This window comes from Alligator mississippiensis, chromosome 12, assembly GCF_030867095.1.
Source record: "Alligator mississippiensis isolate rAllMis1 chromosome 12, rAllMis1, whole genome shotgun sequence".
NCBI classification, from domain to species: Eukaryota; Metazoa; Chordata; order Crocodylia; family Alligatoridae; genus Alligator; species Alligator mississippiensis.
The window spans coordinates 38,408,442-38,432,442 of NC_081835.1; the positions used below are offsets into that span (position 1 = coordinate 38,408,442).

General features: G+C 50.8%; 2 protein-coding genes across 4 annotated transcripts in view; both read right to left on the bottom strand.

Moving 5' to 3' along the window:
* Positions 1 to 230: 230 nt before the first annotated feature.
* Positions 231 to 24,001, bottom strand: part of LOC102559722 (inter-alpha-trypsin inhibitor heavy chain H3) — a 134,343-nt gene continuing 110,572 nt past the window's right edge. For all 3 annotated transcript variants that reach the window (XM_059716066.1, XM_059716065.1, XM_059716064.1), the window contains 2 exons: positions 779 to 890; positions 231 to 691 (listed from right to left, as the gene is read on the bottom strand). The gene's annotated coding sequence lies outside the window, so the exon portion shown is untranslated. The remainder of the gene's footprint in view (positions 692 to 778; positions 891 to 24,001) is intronic.
* Positions 16,596 to 23,451, bottom strand: LOC132244551 (tropomyosin isoforms a/b/d/f-like). The gene has a single exon (XM_059716069.1). The coding sequence runs from the start codon at positions 20,667 to 20,669 to the stop codon at positions 19,644 to 19,646; it is 1,026 nt and encodes a 341-aa protein (XP_059572052.1). The 5' UTR covers positions 20,670 to 23,451; the 3' UTR covers positions 16,596 to 19,643.

Sequence of the window (24,001 nt, forward strand, 5' to 3'; positions counted from 1 at the left end):
ATGCTATATCTTCTTTAATTCTCTTGCAAAAAAGGTCTGGGTCTATCAAATCTCAAAAGTCAGATGTTTTGCTGTTTTGCAGATAACATGGTTCAACATTTACCTGAAATCTTAAAAGTTTAAAACATAAATTCATTGAAGTTTAAGCACTGATGACAGCTGGAAAGATTAAATGAAGCAGTAAATTTTCAAGCTTTTTTTCAAAACCATTTATAAGAATCAATTGCTCATTTCACCTTGAATATAAAGTTTATTCTACATAGAAGAATAAATCAGAGTTTTAACCTCACAAATGAATTTAACACAACATTCTGTATTTGTTTTATTTGATCAAATATTATATTTTAGCGCACAGATCTTAGATATTGGTTGAGTGAAGACAGTGTGGACCAGCTGCACTCAGTAACCTGATTCATGAGAACCTGTTAAGTGAGGATAGTTTCAAACAAAGCATTAATACAGTAAGCTTAGGATTTTTAGTAGTTGATGACTATTAGGAAGCATAACTCATGCAGAAAAATATTCTCTTAACACAGATCTGAAGATTAATTGATAATGGTGTCAAAATATACTGGAAACAATATAGTCTGTGTGAACTCCATCAATCAGCCCTGCACCACTGTTATGAACAAACCAGCAAGGGATATCAAGGCCATGCTTGGTATCTTTTCTGTAATCTTTCTGCCACCCCCTGAAAAAGAAAACATCATTGTTCATAGCAGAGCACAACCTACACATTAGCAAAATAATGTTTGATGAAGACTTAATTATTATTTACCTTGTTACTGTCAGTTCATTGTTTTTGACAATCATTGTGGCATCCGGTTTCTTGGGATCAGATCCAGGATGGATTTCAACTATATTAAAGTCAATTGGGTGGAAAAATTGCCCTAAAATAAGAGGCAATATCAACAGCTAGTAAAATTTCATAACTGTTAAGAGTTTTTTAAAAAGTCATTTAAGTTCCTACATTGATTTTCAGACTCTCTGAAGGATTTAAGGTCCTAGGGCCAATTTTTCAACAAAATGCCAAATCTGCACACACAGAATTCGTGGATACCTTGATTTTTTATATGTAAAATGAGCAACTGCATAAGCAAATAATTCATGTTAAATTGAGTCTGTATGTGATAGTTCTTGCATTGTACAAACTGGAATTTTATACATGTAATGTGGATACACCTACAAACATAAATGCCTTTTTAGAAGCCCACTGAAAATCTGCCCCAGAATATCTATTAAATAATAATTTACTCTTCACTGCACCTTGGATTCTACTCTCTCAAAGAACTTAATGAACAAATCTTCAAAATATCCTACAAGGTATATCATTTTTTTCTGGAAATGCTAACCAAACAGTTCTCCTATAGCGTCTCAGGAAAACGAGGGTGTCAGTTGAGGGCTTCAGCTGCCTGTACACCAATGCCAGGAGCACGGGGAATAAGAAGGAGGAGCTAGCCCTACTGCTCTCTAGTGGGCAATATGACCTGGTAGGGATCACGGAGACCTGGTGGGACTCCTCACATGACTGGAGCATAGCTTTAGAGGGTTACACCCTGCACAGAAGGGACAGAGTAGGGAGAAAAGGAGGAGGGATAGCTCTGTACATGAGAGAGTGATACACCTCTCTGGAGGCTGACATTAGAGACCTAACTGTGCGCATTTACTACAGGCCACTGAACCAAGGGGAGGAGCTGGATCTGGAGTTCTCTCAAGAACTGACAAGAGGCCGCACGCGCAAGGGACTTGGTTGTCATGGGTGACTTCAATTACCCGGACACAGAGGAACACTTGGCTAGGTCAGATCGTTCATGTAGTTTCCTGACTGTGATTGAAGAGCTCTTTCTGACCCAGGAAGTGCAAGGGCCAACCAGAGGTAACCGTCTCCTAGACCTGATCTTGGCCAAGGGAGATGATTTGGTGTGTGGCCTGAATATTGAGAGTAACCTGGGCTACAGTGACCATGAAATTATCAGGTTCACTGTCCGCCACAAGGTTGACAAATCAACCAGCAGGACTGAAGTCCTGGACTTCAAGAACGCTGACTTCAACAGGCTCAGAGCATTAGTAGGGGAGGCGATGAGGGACCAGGAAGGGAAGGCAAATGGGGTGCATGAAGAATGGTAGTTGCTCAAGGACACAATCCTTGAAGCACAAAAGAATGCCGTTCCTACAAAGAGGAAAGGTAGCAGGAAGGCTGGTAAGCCCTCCTGGCTTAATAGAGAAATTGCGGTCCTCTTAAAAAAGAAAAAAAGAGGTGTATGCATAGTGGAAGGTAGGGACAGTCCTCAAGGAGGACTATAGTTTAGTGGCTAGCACTTGTATGGAAATTATCAAGAAAGCCAAGGCGGCGACTGAGTTTAGGTTAGCCACAGGAGTCAAGGACAATAAGAAGTCCTTTTTTAGGTATGTAGGGAGTAGAAGGAAAACACGTGGAAGTTTGGGACCTCTGCTTAACACCTTGGGACAACTGGTAACTAACATTCAGGAAAAAAACTGAACTCCTGAATGCTCACTTTGCTTTGGTATTTCACCGCACCATGGGGAAAGTCAAGTGAGATAAGGCTCATAGGGGACAAGCCAGGACTGACAGCCTCCCCATTGTGGATGCTGAGCAGGTTCAATACCAATAAGAAAAGCTAATCACTTATAAGTTAGTGGAACCAGATGGACTCCATCCAAGAGTACTGAAAGAGCTGGCTGAGGTCATTGCAGAACCCCTGGCAAATCTCTTTCAGAATTCATGGTGCACAGGGGAGATCCCTGAGGATTGGAAGAGGGCCAACATTGTGCCCATCTTCAAGAAGGGGAAGAGGGAGGACCCAGGCAGCTATAAATCAATCAGCTTAACTTCTATCCCAGGAAAAATCTTGGAAAAGCTCATTAAAGAATCTATGTGCAATATGCTCGCAGAAGGTAAGATACTGAATGACAGCCAGCATGGTTTTGTCACATGTAGGTTTTTTCTTACCAATCTCATCTCCTTCTATGATCAGGTCTTTTGCCACCTGGACATGGGAGACGAGGTAGATGTTATATACCTAGACTTCCAAAAGGCTTTTGATCTAGTATTCCATGATAACCTTGTGGGAAAACTGGAAGGCTGTGGGCTCAGTTGCTCGATGGTTCAGTTGCTGGGAAAGTGGCTACACGGTAGGATCCAGAGAGTTCTCATGAATGGATCTGTGTCATCCTGGCATGAAGTGGCCAGTGGTGTCCCTCAGGGGTCTGTGCTTAGACCGGTGCTTTCCAACATCTTTATCAATGGTTTGGATGTGGGAGTGAAAAGTTTGCTGGCCAAGTTATGGGGCAGTGTGGCCATGCCAGAAGTTAGGTTGCTGATACAGGTGGACCTGGACAGGCTAGAGAGTTGGGCAGACCGGAACCAGATGAAGTTTAACACTTCCAAGTGTAAGGTGCTCTGTCTGGGGGCAAATAATCCGCAACATACATACAGGCTCGGAGGTGACAAGCTGACTTGCACCACAGCCAAAAGGAACCTAGGGGTAATGATTGACCATCACATGAACATGAGCCATCAATACAATGTGGTGGCCAGCAGGGCAAAGAACATGCTGGCATGCATCAACCGATGCATCTTGTGTAAAACTAAGGAAGTGATACTCCCTCTGTAATCAGCACTGGTGAGACCGCAGTTGGAGTACTGCGTCCAGTTCTGGGCACCACACTTCAATAAAGAAATGGAAAAATGTTATTGGGTCCAGAATAAATATGGGGAACAAACAGGAGGAACTCGCCCTCAGAATAGCCAGTTCAAACCCAGAAATAGTAGGACTTACAAAAATGTGGTGGGATTCATCCCATAGGCTCTACAGGCAGGATAGAGAAGGAAGGAAGGGAGGAGGTGTGGTGCTCTATGTCAAAGAGCAATACACATCCTCTGCCAGCAGAATGGGGTCGGAGGAGGGGCAAGCTGAAGTGCTCTGGGTCAAGATACAAGAGGGTCGTGGGGAGAGGGATTTAACGGTGGAGGTCTACTACAGACCCCCCAACCAAGAGGAGGAGCTGGACCAGGAATTTTTGGGCCAGCTTGCAGCCACTTAAGGCAAGGGATGTAGTTGTCATGGGTGATCTAAATTATCCGGACATCTGCTGGGAGGAGCAGTCAGCCGGGTCGGACCATTCCAGGAGGTTCCTGGCCGAGATACAGGACCTCCACTTAACCCAGGAGGTGCACAGTCCCACCAGAGGAAATGCCCTGTTGGACCTGGTCCTGGCCACAGGCGATGATCTGGTAAAGGGGCTCCAGGTCCTTAACCACCTGGGTGATAGCGATCATCGCTTGCTGAATTCATCATCCATAGCAGGGTGTCAAGGGCCTGCAGCAAGGCAGTAGCCCTAGACTTCAAGAGGGCCAACTTCAATGAGTTGTGGAAATTGGTGGGAGAGGCGCTGGGGATCTCAAGGGCAGGGAAATCCAGTGCCCAAGATGAGTGGTCATTCCTGAAGGAGACGATACTCAGGGCACAAGGGGTGATGATCCCAACAAGAAGCAAGGGGGCAAGAGTGCCCAAAAGCCTCCCTAGCTCACCAAGGACATCCGGGAATGCCTGGTTGCCAAAAAGGTGGCATACACCTGGTGGAAGCTGGGGGCTCTCTCCAAAGAAGAGTATACCTCCACTGCTCAGGCCTGTAGGGGGGCTGTTAGGAAAGCTAAGGCGGACATAGAGCTAGGACTAGTGTCCAAGATCAAAAATAATAAAAAGTCCTTTTTCAAATATATAGGGAGGATGAAGAAGGCACCGGGAAATGTGGGGCCCCTGCAAGATGTGCTGGGCAATCTGGTGGTTGCACCAGAGGAGAAGGCAGACCTCTTTAACAAATTCTTCACCTCTGTTTTCTTGTGCAGGGACCGGGACTCCCCCACTGTGTTTCAAGACGGACTTGAGGGGAACGCCTCCAGACCTAAGGTTGAGGAGGACCGGGTTAGAGTGCTTCTGGAGGGGCTGGACGTGTTCAAGTCAGCAGGTCCAGATGCTCTCCACCCCAGGGTGTTGAGGGAGCTAGCAGGGGTTATTGCAGGGCCCTTGGCACAGCTTTACGAGCGCTCATGGTGCTCGGGCCAGGTGCCAGATGATTGGAAGATGGCCCATGTGGTCCCCATCTTTAAAAAAGGGAGGAGGGAGGACCCGGGCAACTATAGGCCCATCAGTCTTACCTCAATCCTGGGGAAACTCTTTGAGAAGATCATCAAGGAGCACATCTGTGATGGGCCAGCATCAGGGATGATGCTCAAGGGCAACCAGCACGGTTTCATTAGGGGCAGGTCATGTCAAATGAACCTGATTGCCTTTTACGATTAGGTCACAAAAGCATTGGATGCAGGTGTCACCGTGGATGTAGTCTTTCTGGACTTCAGCAAGGCCTTTGACACTGTCTCCTACCCCATCCTCATTAAAAAACTAGGCGACTGTGGCATCGATGCCTACACAGTCAGATGGATTGCAAATTGGCTGAAGGGTCGTACTCAGAGGGTGGTGGTGGACGGGTCATATTTGACCTGAGGGGAAGTGGGCAGCAGAGTCCCCCAGGGCTAGGTCCTTGGGCCCTCACTGTTCAATTTCTTTATCAGCGATTTGGACAACGGGGTGAAAAGCAACCTGTTCAAATTTGCTGATGATACCAAAATTTGGAGTGAGGTGGGCATGCTAGTAGGGAGGGAAAGACTGCAGCAAGACCTAGATAGATTGCAAGGGTGGGCTAACAAAAACAGGATGCATTTCAATACTGACAAGCACAGGGTGCTGCACTTGGGCAATAGTAACCAGCAACACACTTATAAGATGGGAAACTCCCTTCTTGAGAGCACGGAGGCAGAAAGGGATCTTGGAGTCATCGACTCCAAGATGAACATGGGCCGACAATGCGAGGTCACGGTCCGCAGGGCTAACCGGACCCTATCGTGCATCCACAGGTGCATCTCAAGTAGGGCCAAGGAGGTGATCCTCCTCCTCTACGCAACACTGGTCAGGCCACAGCTGGAGTACTGTGTCCAGTTCTGGGCACCCCACTTCAAGAGGGATGTGGACAACACTGAGAGGGTCCAGAGGAGGGCCACCCGCAAGATCTGGGGACAGCAGGGCAGACCCTACAATGCGAGGCTACGGGACCTGAACCTGTTCAGCCTTCACAAGAGAAGGCTGAGGGGAGACCCTGTGACCGTCCATAAACTCACTAGGGGGGACCAGAAGGGTTTGGGGGAGACCTTGTTTCCCTTAGCACCCCCCAGGATAACAAGGAATAACGGCCACAAGTTGTTGGAGAGTAGGTTTAGATTAGACATCCATAAGAACTACTTCACAGTTAGGGCGGCTAGGATCTGGAACCAACTTCCAAGGGAAGTGGTGCTGGCTCCTACCCTGGGGGTCTTTAAGAAGCGGCTCGATGCCTACCTGGCTGGGGTCATTTGAGCCCAGTTTTCCTCCTGCCCAGGCAGGGGGTCAGACTTGAAGATCTATAAGGTCCCTTCTGACCCTACTTCTATGATTCTATGAAAAGAGCTACCTGTATGATAAGGGACTTGCAGGGCAAGCCATATGAGGAAAGGCTGAGGGACCTGGGCCTCTTTAGCCTAAAGAAGGGAAGGTTGAGAGGGGACTTGATAGCAGCTTACCACTGTATCAGAGGAGTGTATCAGGAGCTCAGTGAACAACTGGTCACCAGGGCACCCCTGGGGACAGTGGTGATGCATAGGGGGTGTACGGCGGTGCACATGCACCCCCTGAGAGTGCTGGTGCACCCCGATGGCCACGCTTGTTGCTTAGGAGCAGCAAGCAAGAGTGCCAGTGCCCCCCCTGTGAGCACTGGCTGGGTAGCAGGGCTGCCAGGTAAAGTGGCCATGCTCCCAGGTGGTGCATGAGTGCCAACTGGGGAGCAGGGCCACCAGCAGAAGCAGCCACAGGCACTTCCAGAAGAAATGCGGCTGCTTTTTGGTGAGTGAGATTGGCTGCGGGGGACACCTTCCCGCCCCCCCATCATTGTGATCAGCCGCAGGGGGATCCCCCCCACAGTCGCTGACTGGTTGCGGGCAGGGCACATGCCCCCCCTGACTCAAGTCACCCATTCCTATAGAAGATCAGGACCAATGGAAATAAACTCCTGGAAGGCTGCTTCAGGCTTAATACCAGGAAAAACTCCTTCACAGTCAGGGTGTCCAGACTGTGCAATAAACTCCCTCCAGAGGTGGTGCAGTCACCTATCCTGGAGGTTTTCAAGAGGAGACTGGACAGTCACCCCGCTGGGGTCACTTGACCCAAGTTGTCTTCCTGCCTACAGTGTGAGGGGCTGGACCCAATGATCTATGAGGTCCTTTCAAGCCCCTAGAGATTTTAACCAGTTAATCATGTCTTAAGTTGTGACCTGGTCACCTATTCAATCAAGTAATGGCATGATAGAACAAGGAATAAACTACAATGTTCTCCCAACATGTGCAACAACTTTATGGTTTGTCCCAATCACATCATTAACTGACATATCATTAAATATCATTAATATTTTAGCCATATTTTATAGATGAAACAAATACAAAAACACTTTATGCAAAAGGGTGCCATTTTAAGCCTACAGCTTCAAGCAACAAGATGATACCACATAAAAGTGTGTGGACATATGTTACTTATATCCTTGCCACACATTACACTTAAGACATCCATTCTGTTGCCCCTCACTGACAAGCCACGCCCCCAATCCCTGCTGCTGCTCCTCACTCTGGACCCACTGAGCCTAGCCTTGCCAGTGGCCCTCACTCCCAAACAGCAGTACACTGCCTCTCTCTGCTTGCTGGTGCCCCTCACCCATGACCTGCAGCTCCCTGGTGCTGCCAGTGCCATGCACACCCAAACCAGTCACCGGTTCCCTCCCCCCTGCCCCTCACTCCTGATCCACAGCCTCCTGTCCCCCTCCCAGCCCTGCCGGTGCCCCTCACTCCCGACCTACAGCCCCCTGCCCCGCAGCCCTGCCAGTGTCCTGCACTCTGGACCCACAGGCTCTGCCCCGCCAGCCCTGCTGGTGCCTCTCACTCCCACCCCACAGACCCCTGCCCCCCCAGCCCTGCTGCCCAAGCAGCTCTTGCATTGCACGTGTGCCCGCTTGTGCTCTCTCTCTCGCACACATACTCTCTCTCTCTCTACCTTGCTGGAGCCCGCACAGGGAGTATGTGACCCCCTTACAGCCAATCACTTTACCCGCTGGAGGACATGTCTGGGAAAACCCAGATGTATGGTAACCCTAGGCAGGGCTGGGGGAGCAGGAGCTGTAAGCGGGGGGCAAGGGGCACCAGTAGGGGTGGTGGAGTTGTGGGGAGGTATGAAGGACAGGAGCAGAGCTGCAGGCTTGTGGGGGGGAGTGAGGGGTACGCAGCAGGGCCAGGGATCCGTGGGAAGAGAGAGTGAGGTGCACCACCAGGGCTGTGGGGCTGTGGGAAGGGAATGAGGGGTACCAGAAGCAGCAGGGGGCTGGGGGGGGGGGAGTGAGGGGCACCAACTGGGCTAGGGAGGCTGGGGAGGGAGGGTTTCATTTTAATCAGGGTTTTGGGGGGTTTTATCAGAGAATTTGCAATTTTTTTTTTTTATCAGGGAAAACCAAGATCCCTGCTAATGAGCAGAAGTTGGCCAATATACCAGGACTGCCTCATTCAATCAACCCTATAAACTGAAAGTTCTGACTCCAAAGAGCCACCTATGGGGGCTGCTGGGGGTCTCGGGGACTGGCAGGGGCCTGGAACTAGGTCCCAAGCTGGGGTGAAGAGCTGGGGCTCTGCTTCACTTCACACCCCTGCCAGCCCCCCCCCCAGGCTCCCAGCTGCCCCCATAAGTGGCTCTTTGGAGCCAGAACTTTCAGCTTATGAGGTTGATTGAATAAGGCAGTCCTGGTAGATTGACCAGCTACTGCTCATTAGCACCTAGTTAAGCTTAAGTGAATGGTTCAGTCTCCTGGCAACAGAGCACCTTGCTGCTTTCTGAAGAACTAGAGAAGCCTTGCTGGGAAATAATAGCTCCAGTGTCCCATCCCAGAGCTGCTCTGCAAGGACAGCTGCATTTCAGGGAACTGAGCAATGTAAGGGCATTCATACACATACATTTTTGTGCGCTGACATGGAGATCCAGAGCATCGGAGCAGACTCGATTACTCAAATCAGCTCTACACATGATCTGATGCGCTCTGCACTGTGTTGAATGGAGTTGTGTTAGCAGTGAAATGCATGTCAGCATGCAGAAAATGGCAGCGGTAAGCTTTTGAACTAAAACACCTTCAACAGGTTTTAGTTCAAAAGTGTGCCAGTACCATATTCTCAGCACTGACACACATTTCACCAATTATGCAACTGCATGTGCCACAGCACTGGGCACTTCTAAAAGCATTTGGCGCTGTGGCACAAACATGTACAAATGCCCTAAGGTACTTCCTATATATGGGTTATTATATGATGAGTTGTTTATATCCATCATTGGTCTATATGTAATGAGCTACATTCTGCTTACCACTTATACCAGCTTGAATCAGGAGTGACTCAGATAAAGTACACTACACTAATGCTCATAGTATGGGGAGTAAGCAGGAGGAACTGTGCCTCCTGGTTGCGAGCAAGAACCCAGACTTAGCACGGCTCACAGAAACCTAGTGGGACCCTACCTATGACTGGGCAGTGGGCATTTGGGGATACACCCTATATAGAAGAGACAGGACAGAGAGGAAAGGTGGGGGTGTTGTGTTCTATGTCAAAGAGCACCTCACAACATCAAGGATTAGCTTTGGGTTAGAGGAGGGTTGGGTAGAGGCACTATGGGTCAAACTACAAGGGGGCCGTGGCAAAAGGGACCTTACGGTGGGTGTCTACTACAGACCACCCAACCAGGGGGAAGAGCTAGACCAGGACTTCTCCCGTCAGCTTATGGAGGTGGTTAGGTCAAGGGATGTTATCGTCATGGGTGACCTAAACTACCCAGACAAGTTTCCTTGGGTGAATTTGATATCTTTTATTAGACCAACCCAAATGGTTGGAGAATAGTTATTACGAAAGCTTTCGGGTTCAAAACCCCTTCATCAGGCTAAGGAAGTTTCAGCAGTTGGTGTGTGCTCTTCCTGGATGGAATGAAAAGTAAAGAAGCCAGGGGCTGGGCTGGGCTGGGGAGTCAGTTGCCAGGCAATTGCCAGAGACGAGCCTATGAGCTCCATTTCATCAACCTCCTGGATACTAGAGATCATGGACTAAACCAGTGGAAGAGAGGAGCTATCACCAAGGAGGAGTACTCCTCCTTGGCCCGGGAGTGTAGGAGAGCTATTAGGAAGGCCAAGGCAGAGATGGAACTCAGCCTAGCGCCCAGGATTAAGGACAACAAAAAGTCCTTTTTCAAGTACGTTGGGAGCAAGAAGAGGGCGCCCGCCAGGCAATGTAGGCCCCCTGCAAGACGCAAACGGTAATCTCGTGGCTACACCAGACAAGAAAGCTGATATTTTTAACAGTTTCTTTGCCTCTGTTTTCTTGAACAGGGATCGGGATATCCCACCTATCAGAGGCACGGACAATCTCTGGGATAGCTCTGTCAGGCCTTCAGTCAGCGCAGATGTAGTTAGGGATCTTCTGGAAAGGCTAGACATTTTTAAATATGCAGGTCCAGATGCCCTCCACCCAAGGGTGTTGAGGGAGCTGGCAGGGGTCATCGCAGAGCCCTTGGCCTGGCGGTATGAGCATTCGTGGTCATCTGGCCAGGTGCCAGGGGATTGGAAACTGGCTAATGTGGTCCCAATTTTCAAGAAAGGGAGGAAGGAGGACCCAAGTAACTATAGGCCTGTAAGCCTCACCTTGGTGCTCGGGAAGATCTTGGAGAGAATCATCAAGGAGCACATCTGTGGGGGGCCAGCAGGGGAGATCATGATCAGGAGCAATCAGCATGGGTTCACCAAAGGCAGGTCCTGCCTGACCAACCTGATTGCCTTTTATGACCAAGTAATTAAATCCTTGGACGATGGTGTCACCATGGACGTAGTCTTTCTAGACCTTAAGAATGCCTTTGTCACTGTCTCTAAACCCATCCTCATCAATAAATTAAGCGACTGTGGCATTGATGCCTGCACAGTTGGATGGGTAAAAAATTAGCTGATGGGGTGCAACCAGAGAGTAGTGGTGGATGGGTTGTACTCAACCTGGCGAGATGTGAGCAGTGGGGTACCCCAGGGCTCGGTCCTCAGGCCCACACTGTTTAACATCTTCATCAGCAACTTGGGTGAGGGGGTGGAAAGCATGCTGTCCAAGTTTGCTGATGACACTAAGATGTGGGGCGAGGTGGACACACTTGAAGGGAGAGAGAGGCTGCAACTAGATTTAGACAGACTACAAAAGTGGGCAGACGAGAATAGGATGGGGTTCAACGTAGACAAATGCAGGGTGCTGCACCTTGGGAGAAGGAATCCACAGCATACATACGGGCTGGGGAGTTCCCCTTTTGAAAGCACAGAAACGGAAAGGGATCTTGAAGTCATTATTGACTCCAAGGTGAACATGAGCCGCCAATGCCAGACCGCAGCCAGCAAGGCCAGCCATACCTTGTCATGCATCCAAAGGTGCATCTGAAGCCGGTTCAATGAGGTGACATTCCCCTCTATGCGACTTTGGTCAGGCTGCAGTTGGAGTACTGCGTCCAGTACTGGACGTCGCACTTCAAAAGGGATGTGACCAGCCTGGAGAGGGTTCAGAGGGGGGCCACCTTCTTGGTGAGAGGGCAGCAGGGCAGGCCCTATGAGGAGAGACCGAGGGACCTGAACATGTTCAGCCTCAGCAAGAGAAGGCTGAGGGGGGACCTAGTGGCTGCCTACAAACTCATCAGGGGAGATCAACAGCAAGTAGGTAGAGCCCTTTTCTCCCCAGCACCACCTGGGATGATGAGGAACAATGGTAATAAGCTGATGGAGAACAGGTTTAGGTTAGAGATCAGAAGGCGATATTTTACAGTTAGGGTGGCCAAAACCTGGAACCAGCTTCCCAGGGAAGTGGTCCTTGCCCCTACCTTGGGCAAATTCAAGAGGAGGTTGGATGATCACCTGTCTGGGGTCTTGTGAACCCAGCATTCATTCCTGCCTGTGGCAGGGGGTCAGGCTAGATGATCTGTTCAGGTCCCTCCTGACCCTAGCTACTATGAAACTATGAAACTAAGTCAGCTCTAAACAAGAGCTGGGTAAGTGCAGCACACACACCAAATGCCTCATTTTAAGGCAAGCTGCAGTAAACCATTTCTGGCTTAGTATAACTCAGGGCTTTTGCAGCTGCCTTGTACGCACACATTATAAGAGTACAGCCCCTGGAGTGTCCTTTAAATACACAGAAAGGAATGCAAAACTCTAAAACTCTTGGTTCAGAGATGAACCAAAATTAACCAAGAGTTTTAGAGTTTTGCATTTCTTTTTGTCTCAAACCAACACCGCTACCAAGTATATTCTTTAAAAACACAGTCACACATTTGACAGCAAAACAAGAGGGTGGGGTGGGCTTCCATCAATCAGCAGCATGAGCTTGAAACCAAACCCACCCTGCTCCACAATGAATGATTGTTGCATGCCTCTTGCTTTACAAACAAGCCTGTCAGCATTGACAATAGCCTCTCCCTGTGGCTTAGCAGAACATGAGACACTGCTTCACATACACTGCAGCAAGTCAGGGGGGATAAAAGAGAGAAAGAAGAGAGAGAGAGTGAGCAGTGAAAGAGAGAAATCACACAAGTGTTTTCTAACTGGTCACATTCTAAGCTGAAATTTGTAGGCAGGGAAATGTTCCAAAAGTTTCCCCATCCCAACCTTGCATAATTGGAAGCCTTCCCTCTACTCCCACCCCCTCCCCCACCCAGTAAAAATGGAAAAGAAAAAACCCTCCATAACAGATTGTCAGCTGGAAAGCAGCAAGAAAGCCACTTATGGTTAAGTGTTAGGTGGCTCTTCGGTTTATGGGGTTGATTGAATGAGGCAGTCCAGTCCTAGCGGACTGGCCAGCAGTACCGTTCATTAGCATCTAGTTAAGGCAAAGTAAATGTAAAAGTAAAACAGGACAGGGTTTCTCTGGTTTCACAGTTACACCCCCTGGGCACAACCTGAATTCACCTTCCCCCTCTATCATTACAAGGCCAGCTGACACACTGGGAGGAGGAGTCACCACACACCCAAAGCCCCAGAGACCCCCAAAAGCCCCCCACCCCCCAGGGTTCCTTGCACACTTCAGGGAAGTGGGTTCTGCACTCCCCTTCATAGCAAGGGGGGAAACCCCCCACAAGATCTCCTTGAAGCCCCCCCCAGACCCAAAACAACATGTGGATTGTAGGAGAGGTACTGCTCCCCCCACCCCCACAAGATCTACTCAGCAAGGCCAGCGGCATGCTCCATGTCACAGCCGCCACCACTACTGCTATGTCAACAGTCTCAAACATTTGCTTAGGGTCACCCACAAAAGGTCATTTTTTCTATGTTGTTCAGGAGAAGGGAAGGTTCTGCACCAGTCAGCCAGTATAGGCAGTTCTTACTTTATTTTAAAAACACAGTTTTAAAACTTTAACATTTGACAAATTAATTGAGTCAGATAACTTTAAAAAACTGCCTTTGTCGGGCCACTGAGCAGCTCAGGGCACCAGCAAGCAGCAGCATGGCCCTACTCCCCTCCTCACTTTGCAAGGTAGCTAGAAGCTGGTTGGCCAGGGCATCATGAATGTAGATAGCCTGCCACTGTACACTCCCATTACTGTGTGGGATATCACATAGTCCACTCTCCCTTCCCCATATGGCTCTCCAGTGAGGGTTTCTCTTGGTCCACCTTGTTTTGTCAGCTGTAGGTGGTCTCATGGGGGGTTTCCTCCCCTCACTGTGAAGGGGAGTGTGGGTGTTTAACCCACTTCCCCCAAGTATGTATGGGACCCTGGGGGGCACAGGGAATTTGCATGGGAACCCAGTGTGGTCTGATGAGCTGGGGCTTGGGGGCCTGCAGGGATAGATTCATAAATGTTAGGGTTAGAAGGGACCTCAGTAGGTCATCAAGTCTGACCCCCTGCCCTGGGCAGGAAAGAGCGCTGGGGTCAGACAACTCCAGCTAGGTGCTTGTCCAGTCTCCTCTTCAAGACTCCCAAGGTAGGGGAGAGCACCATCCTCCTTTGAAAGCCCATTCCAGATTCTGGCAACCCTTACTGTGAAGAAGTTATTTCTAATGTCCAACCAAAATCTGCTCTATGTCAATTTGTGGCCATTGTTCCTAGTTACTCCAGGGGATGCCTTAGTAAATAAAGTATCTCCTATTCCTTGCTGCCATTCCCTGATGAATGTATAGGCAGCCACAAGATCACCTCTCAGCCTTCTCTTGCAAAGGCTGAAGGGATCTAGGTCCCTCAGTCTCTCCTCATAGGGCTTTGCCTGCAGGCCTCTGGCCATACAAGTGGTCAACCTCTGAACCCTCTCAAGATTCTCCGCATCCCTCTTGAAGTGCAATGCCCAAAACTGGATGCAGTTCTCCAACTGTGGCCTGACCAGTGCTGCATAGAGGGGAAGAATCAACTCCCTGGACTTGTTTGTCATGCATCTGGTAATGCATGATAAAGCATGGTTAGCCTTGTGGATCACTTTGTCATATTGACAACTCATGTTTATCATGGAGTCAACTATGACTCCGAGATCCCTTTCCACTGCTGTGCTGCTGAGAAGGTCATCCCCAAGCCTGTAAGTGTGTTGGTGGTTCTTTTTGCCCAGGTGCAGCACTTTGCACTTGTCTTTGTTGAACTGCATCCTATTTCATTCTGCCCATTTTTCCAAGTCCAGATCTGCCTGGATCTGTTCCCTACCCTCTGGTGTGTTAACTTCACCCCATAATTTGGTATCATCTGTGAACTTGGACAGGGTGCTGTCTACGCCCTCGTCCAAGTCACTGATGAAGACATTGAATAGCACCAGTCCAAGGACTGAGGCTTGCAGGACTCCACTGCCCACATCTTTCCAGGTCAATATCAACCCATCCACCACCACTCACTGGATGCAACCCCTAAGCCAATTTGCCACCCACCTGACTGTATAATCATCTGCATCACAGCCTGTCAATTTATTTACGAGAACAGAATGTAATACTTTAAGAAGGCCTTCGATAAAGTCTAGGTAGATGACATCTACCTCGACTCCTACGTCTAAGCATTTTGTGACCTGGTCACAAAAAGAAACAAGGTCAGTCCGGCAGGATCTACCTGCAATGCTGATTTCCTTTCAGCATTATTTCCCCTGCTGGGCTCCCACAAATGTGATGCTTAATAATTTTTTCCAGAGTTTTCCCAAGGATAGAGGTGAAACTAACTAGCCTATAGTTTCCCAGTTCCTACCTCCTCCCCTTCTTGAAAATACAGACCACATTGGCCCTTTTCCAGTCCTCTGGGATCTGACCAGAGAACCATGAGTGCTTGAACAGCTATGCCAGTGGCTCTGCTATGACACTGGACAATGCCTTCAGCACCCTTGGATGAAGTTGATTCGGGCCCACTGATTTGAACACATCCAACCCCTCCAACTGCCCCTTCACTAAGACTGCACTAACATTTGGTGGGCTGGTGTCCCTCCTGTGTCTATCTACAGTCCAATTGGGAGATTTATCTGGGTCTGTGTCTAGGAATACAGATGCAAGGAACTCATTGAAGAGCTCAGCTTTGTCCCCCTCTTCTGTCCTGTAGGGGTACCATGCTATTCTGCGCCTTCCTTTTGTTCCCTATATACCTGAAGGACTTTTTGCTGTCCTTAATTTTTGTTGCCAGCCTAAGTTCTAAACCTGCTTTGGCCTTCCTAACCGATTCCCTGCAAGTGTGAGCCAGGGAGGTGTACTCCTACTTGGTAGCTACCCCTGTTTCCACAGCCTGTATCCCTCTTCCTTTGCCCTTAGGCTTTCCTGGACGTTCCTGTTCAGCAAAGAAGGCTTCTTGGCCCCTTTGCCCCTTTTTATGCGCAATGGGATTGTCTCCTTCTGTGTCAGTAGGACTGCTCCCTTGAGGAACCACCATCCTTCCTGGACCCCCATTTGGGGGGTGTGCAGTGGCTGTGTAGTAATAGTGGGGTGTGGGTGTATTCCCCACTGTCCCCCTTCGTGAGTGCAGGGGAACCTGGGAGTGATCCTGCCAGTGTTGTAGTAGGTGGGCTGGCTGCAGGGGTTCTAAGGTGGCTGGCCCCTTTTTGGGGGTGATCAGTGGGGGTGGGGTGAGGGGTAGGAAAGGGGCTTGCCTGTGGGACTTGCCCATCCACACATCATGGGGTGCAGTGTGCTAGTTGGTTCTCAATGTGTCAACACTCCCCTCCTTGTTCTGGCTCTGGGAAGTAGATTGGAGATCAGAGAAGCCCTCTTATATCCCTGGGTGCAGAAGTCCCTAAGGGTTCCTGGACCATGGGGTGGGGGGCTCTTGCCCCCACATCAGGCACCCCTCTCCCTCCTCCCCAGCACAGCTCCAGATGTGCTCACTGAGATGGCAGAGTGGGGAGCATGCCATCTGCACCACCTGCCTCCATTGCTCACTCCTTCCCTCCCTCCTTCCCTTCTTCCATGGAGGGTGTTGTGAAAGTGATAAAAAGACTGACCAAGTTGATTTTTATTCTATTCCTTTACTTTTTGTTTATAACAAAGGTGATGGCATGCACCATTCATTCATTCACTCACTTGCAACAGTGCAATTAGATTATGCAGTGTCTGGCATCCCCTGCCACTTAACTCCACAGAACTGCAGCAAGGCATGAAACTCACGTGGAGCCACAACATGTGTATTCATTTTTAAAGCACATTAACCTAAAGCACTTTAAATAAAGCACTAAAGTTAAAGCACCCTTGTTGCATGTGTATAAACACTTAAGGAATCTATATGTCTTTAGGCACAGGGAGCCTAAAACTCAGAACAGCAAAGACTCCCTATGCCTGAAGAAGGGTGATTGCACCCAAAAGCTTACAAATAACTTTTTTTCAACTATTTAGTTGGTCTAATAAAAGATATCACACCTATCCATAGAACCTTTCCTGCCTATAATCAATATTACCCATCATGTCTCCTCAGATACCAATATTTACAGCAAAGTATAGTAGATTCATAGATGCTAGGGCTGGAAGGGACCTCAGAAGATCATCGAGTCCAGTCCCCTGCCCCAGGGGCAGGAAGTCAACAGGGATCATAGGATCCCAGCAAGATAACTGTCACAGCGGGGTCCTCGCGGAGGGCCGTGATCTCCTTGAGACCCTCTCACCGCGCTACTTCAGCTCGAGGGCACCCTCCATTCTCGCCCGCCACGTCTTGATGGAATATATAATAGGGAGGCTGCCTTGTGTTTCCTCGGGCACGTAAGCTCCTGGACCCCTCGTGGGTCTCCCCGTGTGATGGGCGCTACCCAAGCACCCCAGCCTTATGGGCTATGCATGGCTCCTACCTCCCCTGATACCACGCCCCAAGCCTCGCAGATGTAATAGACGTTGTTGGGTCTGTCTCTCTTGTGCCCAGCCTCCCGCTGGGCCTCCCCTGATGGTACAGTCTCGCTCAGGGACTCCCTAGCGGGCCTCCGGTCCTATGGGCCAACCGCACAGGCACCCTCTCTGACCCTGGCTCACCGCGCTGCTACTCCCCGTCTTCTCGGGGCAACCGCAGCGCCCTGCCTCAGTCTGACGGTGTTACCGCACTAGCCTGCGGCCGGGCTCGCTATACCCATCTCGGGCTCCTTGATATGGCCCCTCTAGTGCTCCTCAGTAATGGCGCTCTCCCCCCTCTTTGGGGTTCACCGTGCCCACACTGGGCTACTCAATAATACCACCCCTTTCCTGGGGCCGGGGTCTATGTTCCCCCCACACGCAATCCGGGGGTCTAGGTCCCCGTCCGCAACCTACAGGTTGCGCCCGCGACCCACTGGCCGTGCTCCTCGCCGCCAGTTGCTCAGGCACTGGCGTGCGAGCTGCGCCTTCCCTGGCGCTATGCAAATAATGCGCCCTCTTGGCGCTATGGCACCCCACACTCTCTGGGGTCCCTATAATTGAGGCCTCCTCCAACCCCTACAGCCTCGCCCAAGCCTCCGGGTATAATAACACAAACACAACACATAACCACAAGCCACATGGCCATACCTCAGTATCATAGCTCAAGCCTCCAGGGCTATCATGAGCTGTACTTGCAACTCAGGCTCCTTCCCATATCTCAGCTGAGGGAGCTCCTGCCTCTCTGGCTACTGGCAGAGAACTGCCAGCCTGGCTTCGGCCCTGGGCTTCATAAGGGCCAGGCCCTGCCCCCTTCTGGCCAGCTGACTCCCCTTAGTTGCTCCGGCAACCCGCAGCTGTGCTCAATTGGCTCTCTCCCTGGCAGTTTCTCCTCTCTAGGAGCAGGCACCGGGGTGCCCTGCAACACACCTCCCCCCTTAAGATCGAACTCACCGAGGAAGATCTTCATTCATTCGAATCCAGTTGGCCTCGGCGGCTCTTCTCGGCCTCTCTTCCCGCACCCGGCGTCTCTCTTATAAGTGGCGGAGGTTTTAAGGCGCCCCCTGCTCGCCTTTTCCCCAGGGTGCACCGCGTGGGATTTTCCGGGAGTTACCCTGCCAAAGGTAGTCCCCCCACACTAGCTTGTCCCTGGTAGGGTGCTACTCAGGCCTCTCTCTCATTCTCTATTACCGCTTTTACCCTGTGGAGCCAAAACCCCTTCTCTCTTGCTGGGAGAGCGGTTTCCTGCTACATGGGGTGTCTCGCCCCTTTTCCTCCGTCTGTGTCCCAAGTCTTCTCTTTTCCATGTGTGATTCCATACCTCCCTCCTTTCCTTGGCTTCCTGCCAATCCTGGAGCTTTCCCCAAAGCTCCCACTGCACCCTAAGTGCATGCCAGGCATCTTCCATCCTCCAAAACTCTATTTTCCCTTGGCCAGTCAGTCTTCCGCCGGGCCCTGTATATATTTTCACCCAAGCTACCTCTCCGACTCTGGTCTCTACTATTTTCCTTAGGGTCCTCCACCTGACTTGCCGTGGGAGATTATTAATATAAACATAAGGTCGTCTTTCTCTCCTTTGTCTTGTCTCCCCCCGAGTTGCTTTAGTCATAGCTGGACCTTCTACCTTTTTAGTTGGACCTGCCGTCTGGGTTTGACACGGTTCCTTTTGCTTCACAGAGCTGGGTAGCTCCGCTCTAGGGTAGAGCTTGGGATGCACCTCTCCTCCCCCCTTAGCTTCCTTGGGGTTTCGGTTTCTCTGGTCCTCTTCAGGCCTCTGGACTCTTCTCTCACCAGGAGATTCTATCGCCTTCTCCCCTATAGCAGCCGCCCCTTGTCTGCTATACACCTGAATCTGAGCTGTCTCCGGCCCCTGGTCTAGTTTCTTCTGTTGCTTTTGTTTTAGGGCTGCCAATCTTGCAGCATCACCCCCACTAGCAACTTTTCCCAGCTTTTCCCGGAGGTCACTCATTTCAGTAGTGTATTGGACCACCTACTGACTCCATCTCTGATTGAGACCCTCCATAACTGCAGTGGTGATCTCTTCTTTCAACTTCATGGGGTTCACCCCTAAGAGTACCTCCCCCTTTGCATTCTTTTCTTGCTGCTCAAGTTCCTTTCCTTCTCTAAGGATCTGTAAACTTTCCGTTCTAGGTGGCTCCTGACTCTTTTCCTCTTTCAGGAGCATGGGCTACACCGCTTTTAGCATTTTCTCTGCATCTACTAACACCTCTTTCAGGCCTTTAAGCTCCTGGAGGTGCTCCTCATATCCTGCCTTGACCCTGGAGGCATGTCCCTCCAACTGACTGCTTATTATGGCTAGTCTTCTGCAAGGTATCTGAGAGGTCTGTACGGGCTGTTGTACCACCCTCTCTTGCAATGCCAGTTCCCTGGCTGTGCTTTCTTTTAACAGAGTCTTTAGGGACTGGATCTCTTCCCCCTTTTGGTCGTGGTCCTTTTCTGCTTCTTGCAATCGAGCTCGCAATTCTACACCCTCCTTGGTGCCGGCTCCCACCTCCATTAGCAAGGACTGTCTCTGTTCCTGGAACGTTTTAATCTGTTCCTCTAAGGCCTGTACCTGCCGTCTCAAGGTTTGCATCTGCTGCCGTAGCTGCTCCCTCTCAGTGTCGGTTGCTGCCTCTTTAGCCGCACTCTCTTCTAGAAGGGCTTTAAGGCGCTGTACCTGGTCTTCCAGGTAGTCATTTTCTGCTTCTGCGGTCTGCAGCTGAGACTGCAGCTTCATGTGCTCTGCTGCTTTGTCCTCCAGGTGGGTTTTGAGGGCCCGTATCTGTTCTTCACAGAGGTCCTTTTCCACTGCCCCTTTTTCCAACTGGGCCCACAACTCTTCAGTCTCTCTCACCTTGGCCTCTAATTCTTTCTCTCCCCTTTGACACTCGGCCTGCAGCTTTATATGCTCCTCTGTTTTGGCTTTCATCTCAGCCTCAAGGGACTGCTTCTGTGCTTCTAAAGCCTCCTGACTGGCCATATATTCTTTCACCCTCTCCATTTCTCTTATTATCACCTTCCTGGTTTCTTCTACCTGGGCGTGATTCTCTGTCAGCTTCTTTCTAAGCTCTTCAGCCATGTGTTCTGCCTGGTTGCATCTCTCTCGCCAGAGCCCCCGGCTCTCTTCCAGGCTTTCCATCTGTTCCACCTGACTGTGGACCTCTTTCTGGAGGGTTGCTATAAGGCTTTTAGATATTTCAAGCTTTTGCATTACCTCCTTTTGTTCTCCTGTCTGGTTTCCATCAGGTTCTGGGGGCTTCCTCCTCTTCAGCCAACTCCTCCTGCATCTCTCGCAGCTGCTCCACTCACTGTCTGCTCTTTCTGGCCTCCTCTGCCACGAGCCGTTCTAATGCTCGAGTCTTTTCTGCTCCTGATGCCATCAGGTGCCTTATCTCTTTGGAACCGCCTTCTTTCTTCCCGGGTTGCACCCGCAACTCTAAAGCGGCCACCTTTGCCTCGGCTTGTTCCTTCTGTGCTCTCATTATCTCTAAATCCAGCTCTAGACGGGCAGCCTTTTCCTCTGCCTCATCCACGCGCAACTGCCAGGTGAAAGCTTCTTGCCACCTGTCTTCTAGAGCTACTATTCCTGCCATAGCTAAGCCTTTTTTTTTTTCCTCTAGACCTAACCCAACGTCTTTCTATCTACAATTCTGACTGGCAGTCTTGTACTTGACCTGGGCTTATCCTCCCAGGCCCCTCAATCCTACTGCCCCGTCTGTCTCTGCAGATCCGTTCTAGCCCTAAGGTTCTTTTCCCTTTTCAGGGTCACGGGTTCTTTCCCTGTGCACGGCCGCTTCCCGGCCAATGCACCAGTTCTCATGGCAGGGTCCTCGCGGAGGGCCGTGATCTCCCTGAGGCCCTCTCACCACGCTACTTCGGCCCGAGGGCACCCTCCATTCTCGCCCGCCACGTCTTGATAGAATATATAATAGGGAGGCTGCCTTGTGTTTCCTCGGGCACGTAAGCTCCTGGACCCCTCGTGGGTCTCCCCGTGTGATGGGCGCTACCCAAGCACCCCAGCCTTATGGGCTATGCGTGGCTCCTACCTCCCCTGATACCACGCCCCAAGCCTCGCAGATGTAATAGACGTTGTTGGGTCTGTCTCTCTCATGCCCAGCCTCCCGCTGGGCCTCCCCTGATGGTACAGTCTCGCTCAGGGACTCCCTAGCGGGCCTCCGGTCCTATGGGCCAACCGCACGGGCACCCTCTCTGACCCTGGCTCACCGCGCTGCTACTCCCTGTCTTCTCGGGGCAACCGCAGCGCCCTGCCTCAGTCTGAGGGGTGTTACCGCACTAGCCTGCGGCCAGGCTCGCTATGCCCATCTCAGGCTCCTTGATATGGCCCCTCTAGGGCTCCTCAGTAGTGGCGCTCCCCCCCCCCTTTGGGGTTCGCCGTGCCCACACTGGGCTACTCAATAATACCACCCCTTTCCTGGGGCCGGGGTCTATGTTCCCCCACACGCAATCAGGGGTCTAGGTCCCCGTCCGCAACCTACGGGTTGCGCCCGCAACCCACTGGCCGCGCTCCTCGCCGCCAGTTGCTCAGGCACTGGCATGCGAGCTGCGCCTTCCCTGGCGCTATGCAAATAATGCGCCCTCTTGGCGCTATGGCACCCCACACTCTCTGGGGTCCCTATAATTGAGGCCTCCTCCAACCCCTACAGCCTTGCCCAAGCCTCCGGGTGTAATAACACAAACACAACACAAAACCACAAGCCCCTAGGCTGTAACATAACCACAAGCCACATGGCCATACCTCAGTATCATAGCTCAAGCCTCCAGGGCTATCATGAGCTGTACTTGCAACTCAGGCTCCTTCCCATATCTCAGCTGAGGGAGCTCCTGCCTCTCTGGCTACTGGCAGAGAACTGCCAGCCTGGCTTAGGCCCTGGGCTTCATAAGGGCCAGGCCCTGCCCCCTTCTGGCCAGCTGACTCCCCTTAGTTGCTCTGGCAACCCGCAGCTGTGCTCAATTGGCTCTGCCAGGGCTCTCTCCCTGGCAGTTTCTCCTCTCTAGGAGCAGGCACCGGGGTGCCCTGCGACAATAACTATCCAAATGTCTCTTGAAGGCGTTCAAGGTAGGCGCTTGAACCACCTCCAGTGACAGTCTATTCCAAACCTTGGGGACTGGGACAGTAAAGAAGTTCTTCCTTATGTCCAGCCTGAAACGGTCATGGAGGAGTTTGTGACCATTCAACCTTGTCATCCCTTGGGGAGCTCTGGTTTCATAGCCTCATAGATTCATAGATGTTAGGGTCGGAAGTGACCTCAATAGATCATCGAGTCTGACCCCATGCATAGGCAGGAAAGAGTGTTGGGTCTAGATGACCCCAGCTAGATGCTTATCTAACCTCCTCTTGAAGACCCCCAGGGTAGGGGAGAGCACCACCTCCCTTGGGAGCCCATTCCAGACTTTGGCCACTCGAACTGTGAAGAAGTTCTTCCTAATGTCTAGTCTAAATCTGCTCTCTGCTAGCTTGTGGTCATTATTTCTTGTAAGCCCCGGAGGCGCCCTGGTGAATAAAAACTCACCAATTCCCTTCTGTGCCCCCGTGATGAACTTATAGGCAGCCACAAGGTCGCCTCTCAACCTTCTCTTGCGGAGGCTGAAAAGGTCCAGGTTCTCTAGTCTCTCCTCGTAGGGCTTGGTCTGCAGGCCCTTAACCATACGAGTGGCCCTTCTCTGGACCCTCTCCAGGTTATCTGCATCCTTCTTGAAGTGCGGCGCCCAGAATTGCACACAGTACTCCAACTGCGGTCTGACCAGCGCCCGATAGGGGGGAAGTATCACCTCCTTGGATCTACTCGTCATGCATGTGCTGATGCAGGATAAAGTGCCATTGGCTTTTCTGATGGCTTTGTCACACTGCCGACTCATGTTCATCTTGGAGTCCACTAGGACTCCAAGATCCCTTTTGACTTCCGTGCCACCCAGCAGGTCATTCCCTAGGCTGTAGGTATGCTGGACATTTTTCCTCCCTAGGTGCAGCACTTTGCATTTCTCCTTGTTGAACTGCATTCTGTTGTTTTCTGCCCACTTGTCCAACCTGTCCAGGTCTGCTTGCAGCTGTTCCCTGCCCTCCGGCGTGTCCACTTCTCCCCATAGCTTTGTGTCATCTGCAAACTTGGACAGAGTACATTTCACTCCCTCGTCCAAGTCGCTGATGAAGACATTAAAGAGTATCAGTCCAAGGACCGAGCCCTGAGGGACCGCACTGCCCACACCCTTCCAGGTCGAAACCGACCCATTCACCACGACTCTCTGGGTGCTACCCTCTAGCCAATTCGCCACCCACCGGACTGTGTAGTCATCCAAGTCACAGCCTCTTAACTTGTTCACCAGTATGGGGTGGGATACCGTATCGAAGGCCTTCCTGAAGTCTAAGTATACGACATCCATCCCTCCTCCTGTGTCCAGGCGTTTTGTAACTTGGTCATAAAAAGAGACTAGATTAGTCAGGCATGATCTGCCTGCTACGAACCCGTGCTGGTTTCCCCTCAGCATAATTTGTCCTGCTGGGCTCTCGCAAATGTGAGCCTTGAT

Bases quoted from the DNA above. Each gene is read 5' to 3' on its own strand.
- LOC132244551 (XM_059716069.1), bottom strand. From the start codon at position 20,669: ATGCAAAAGCTTGAAATATCTAAAAGCCTTATAGCAACCCTCCAGAAA.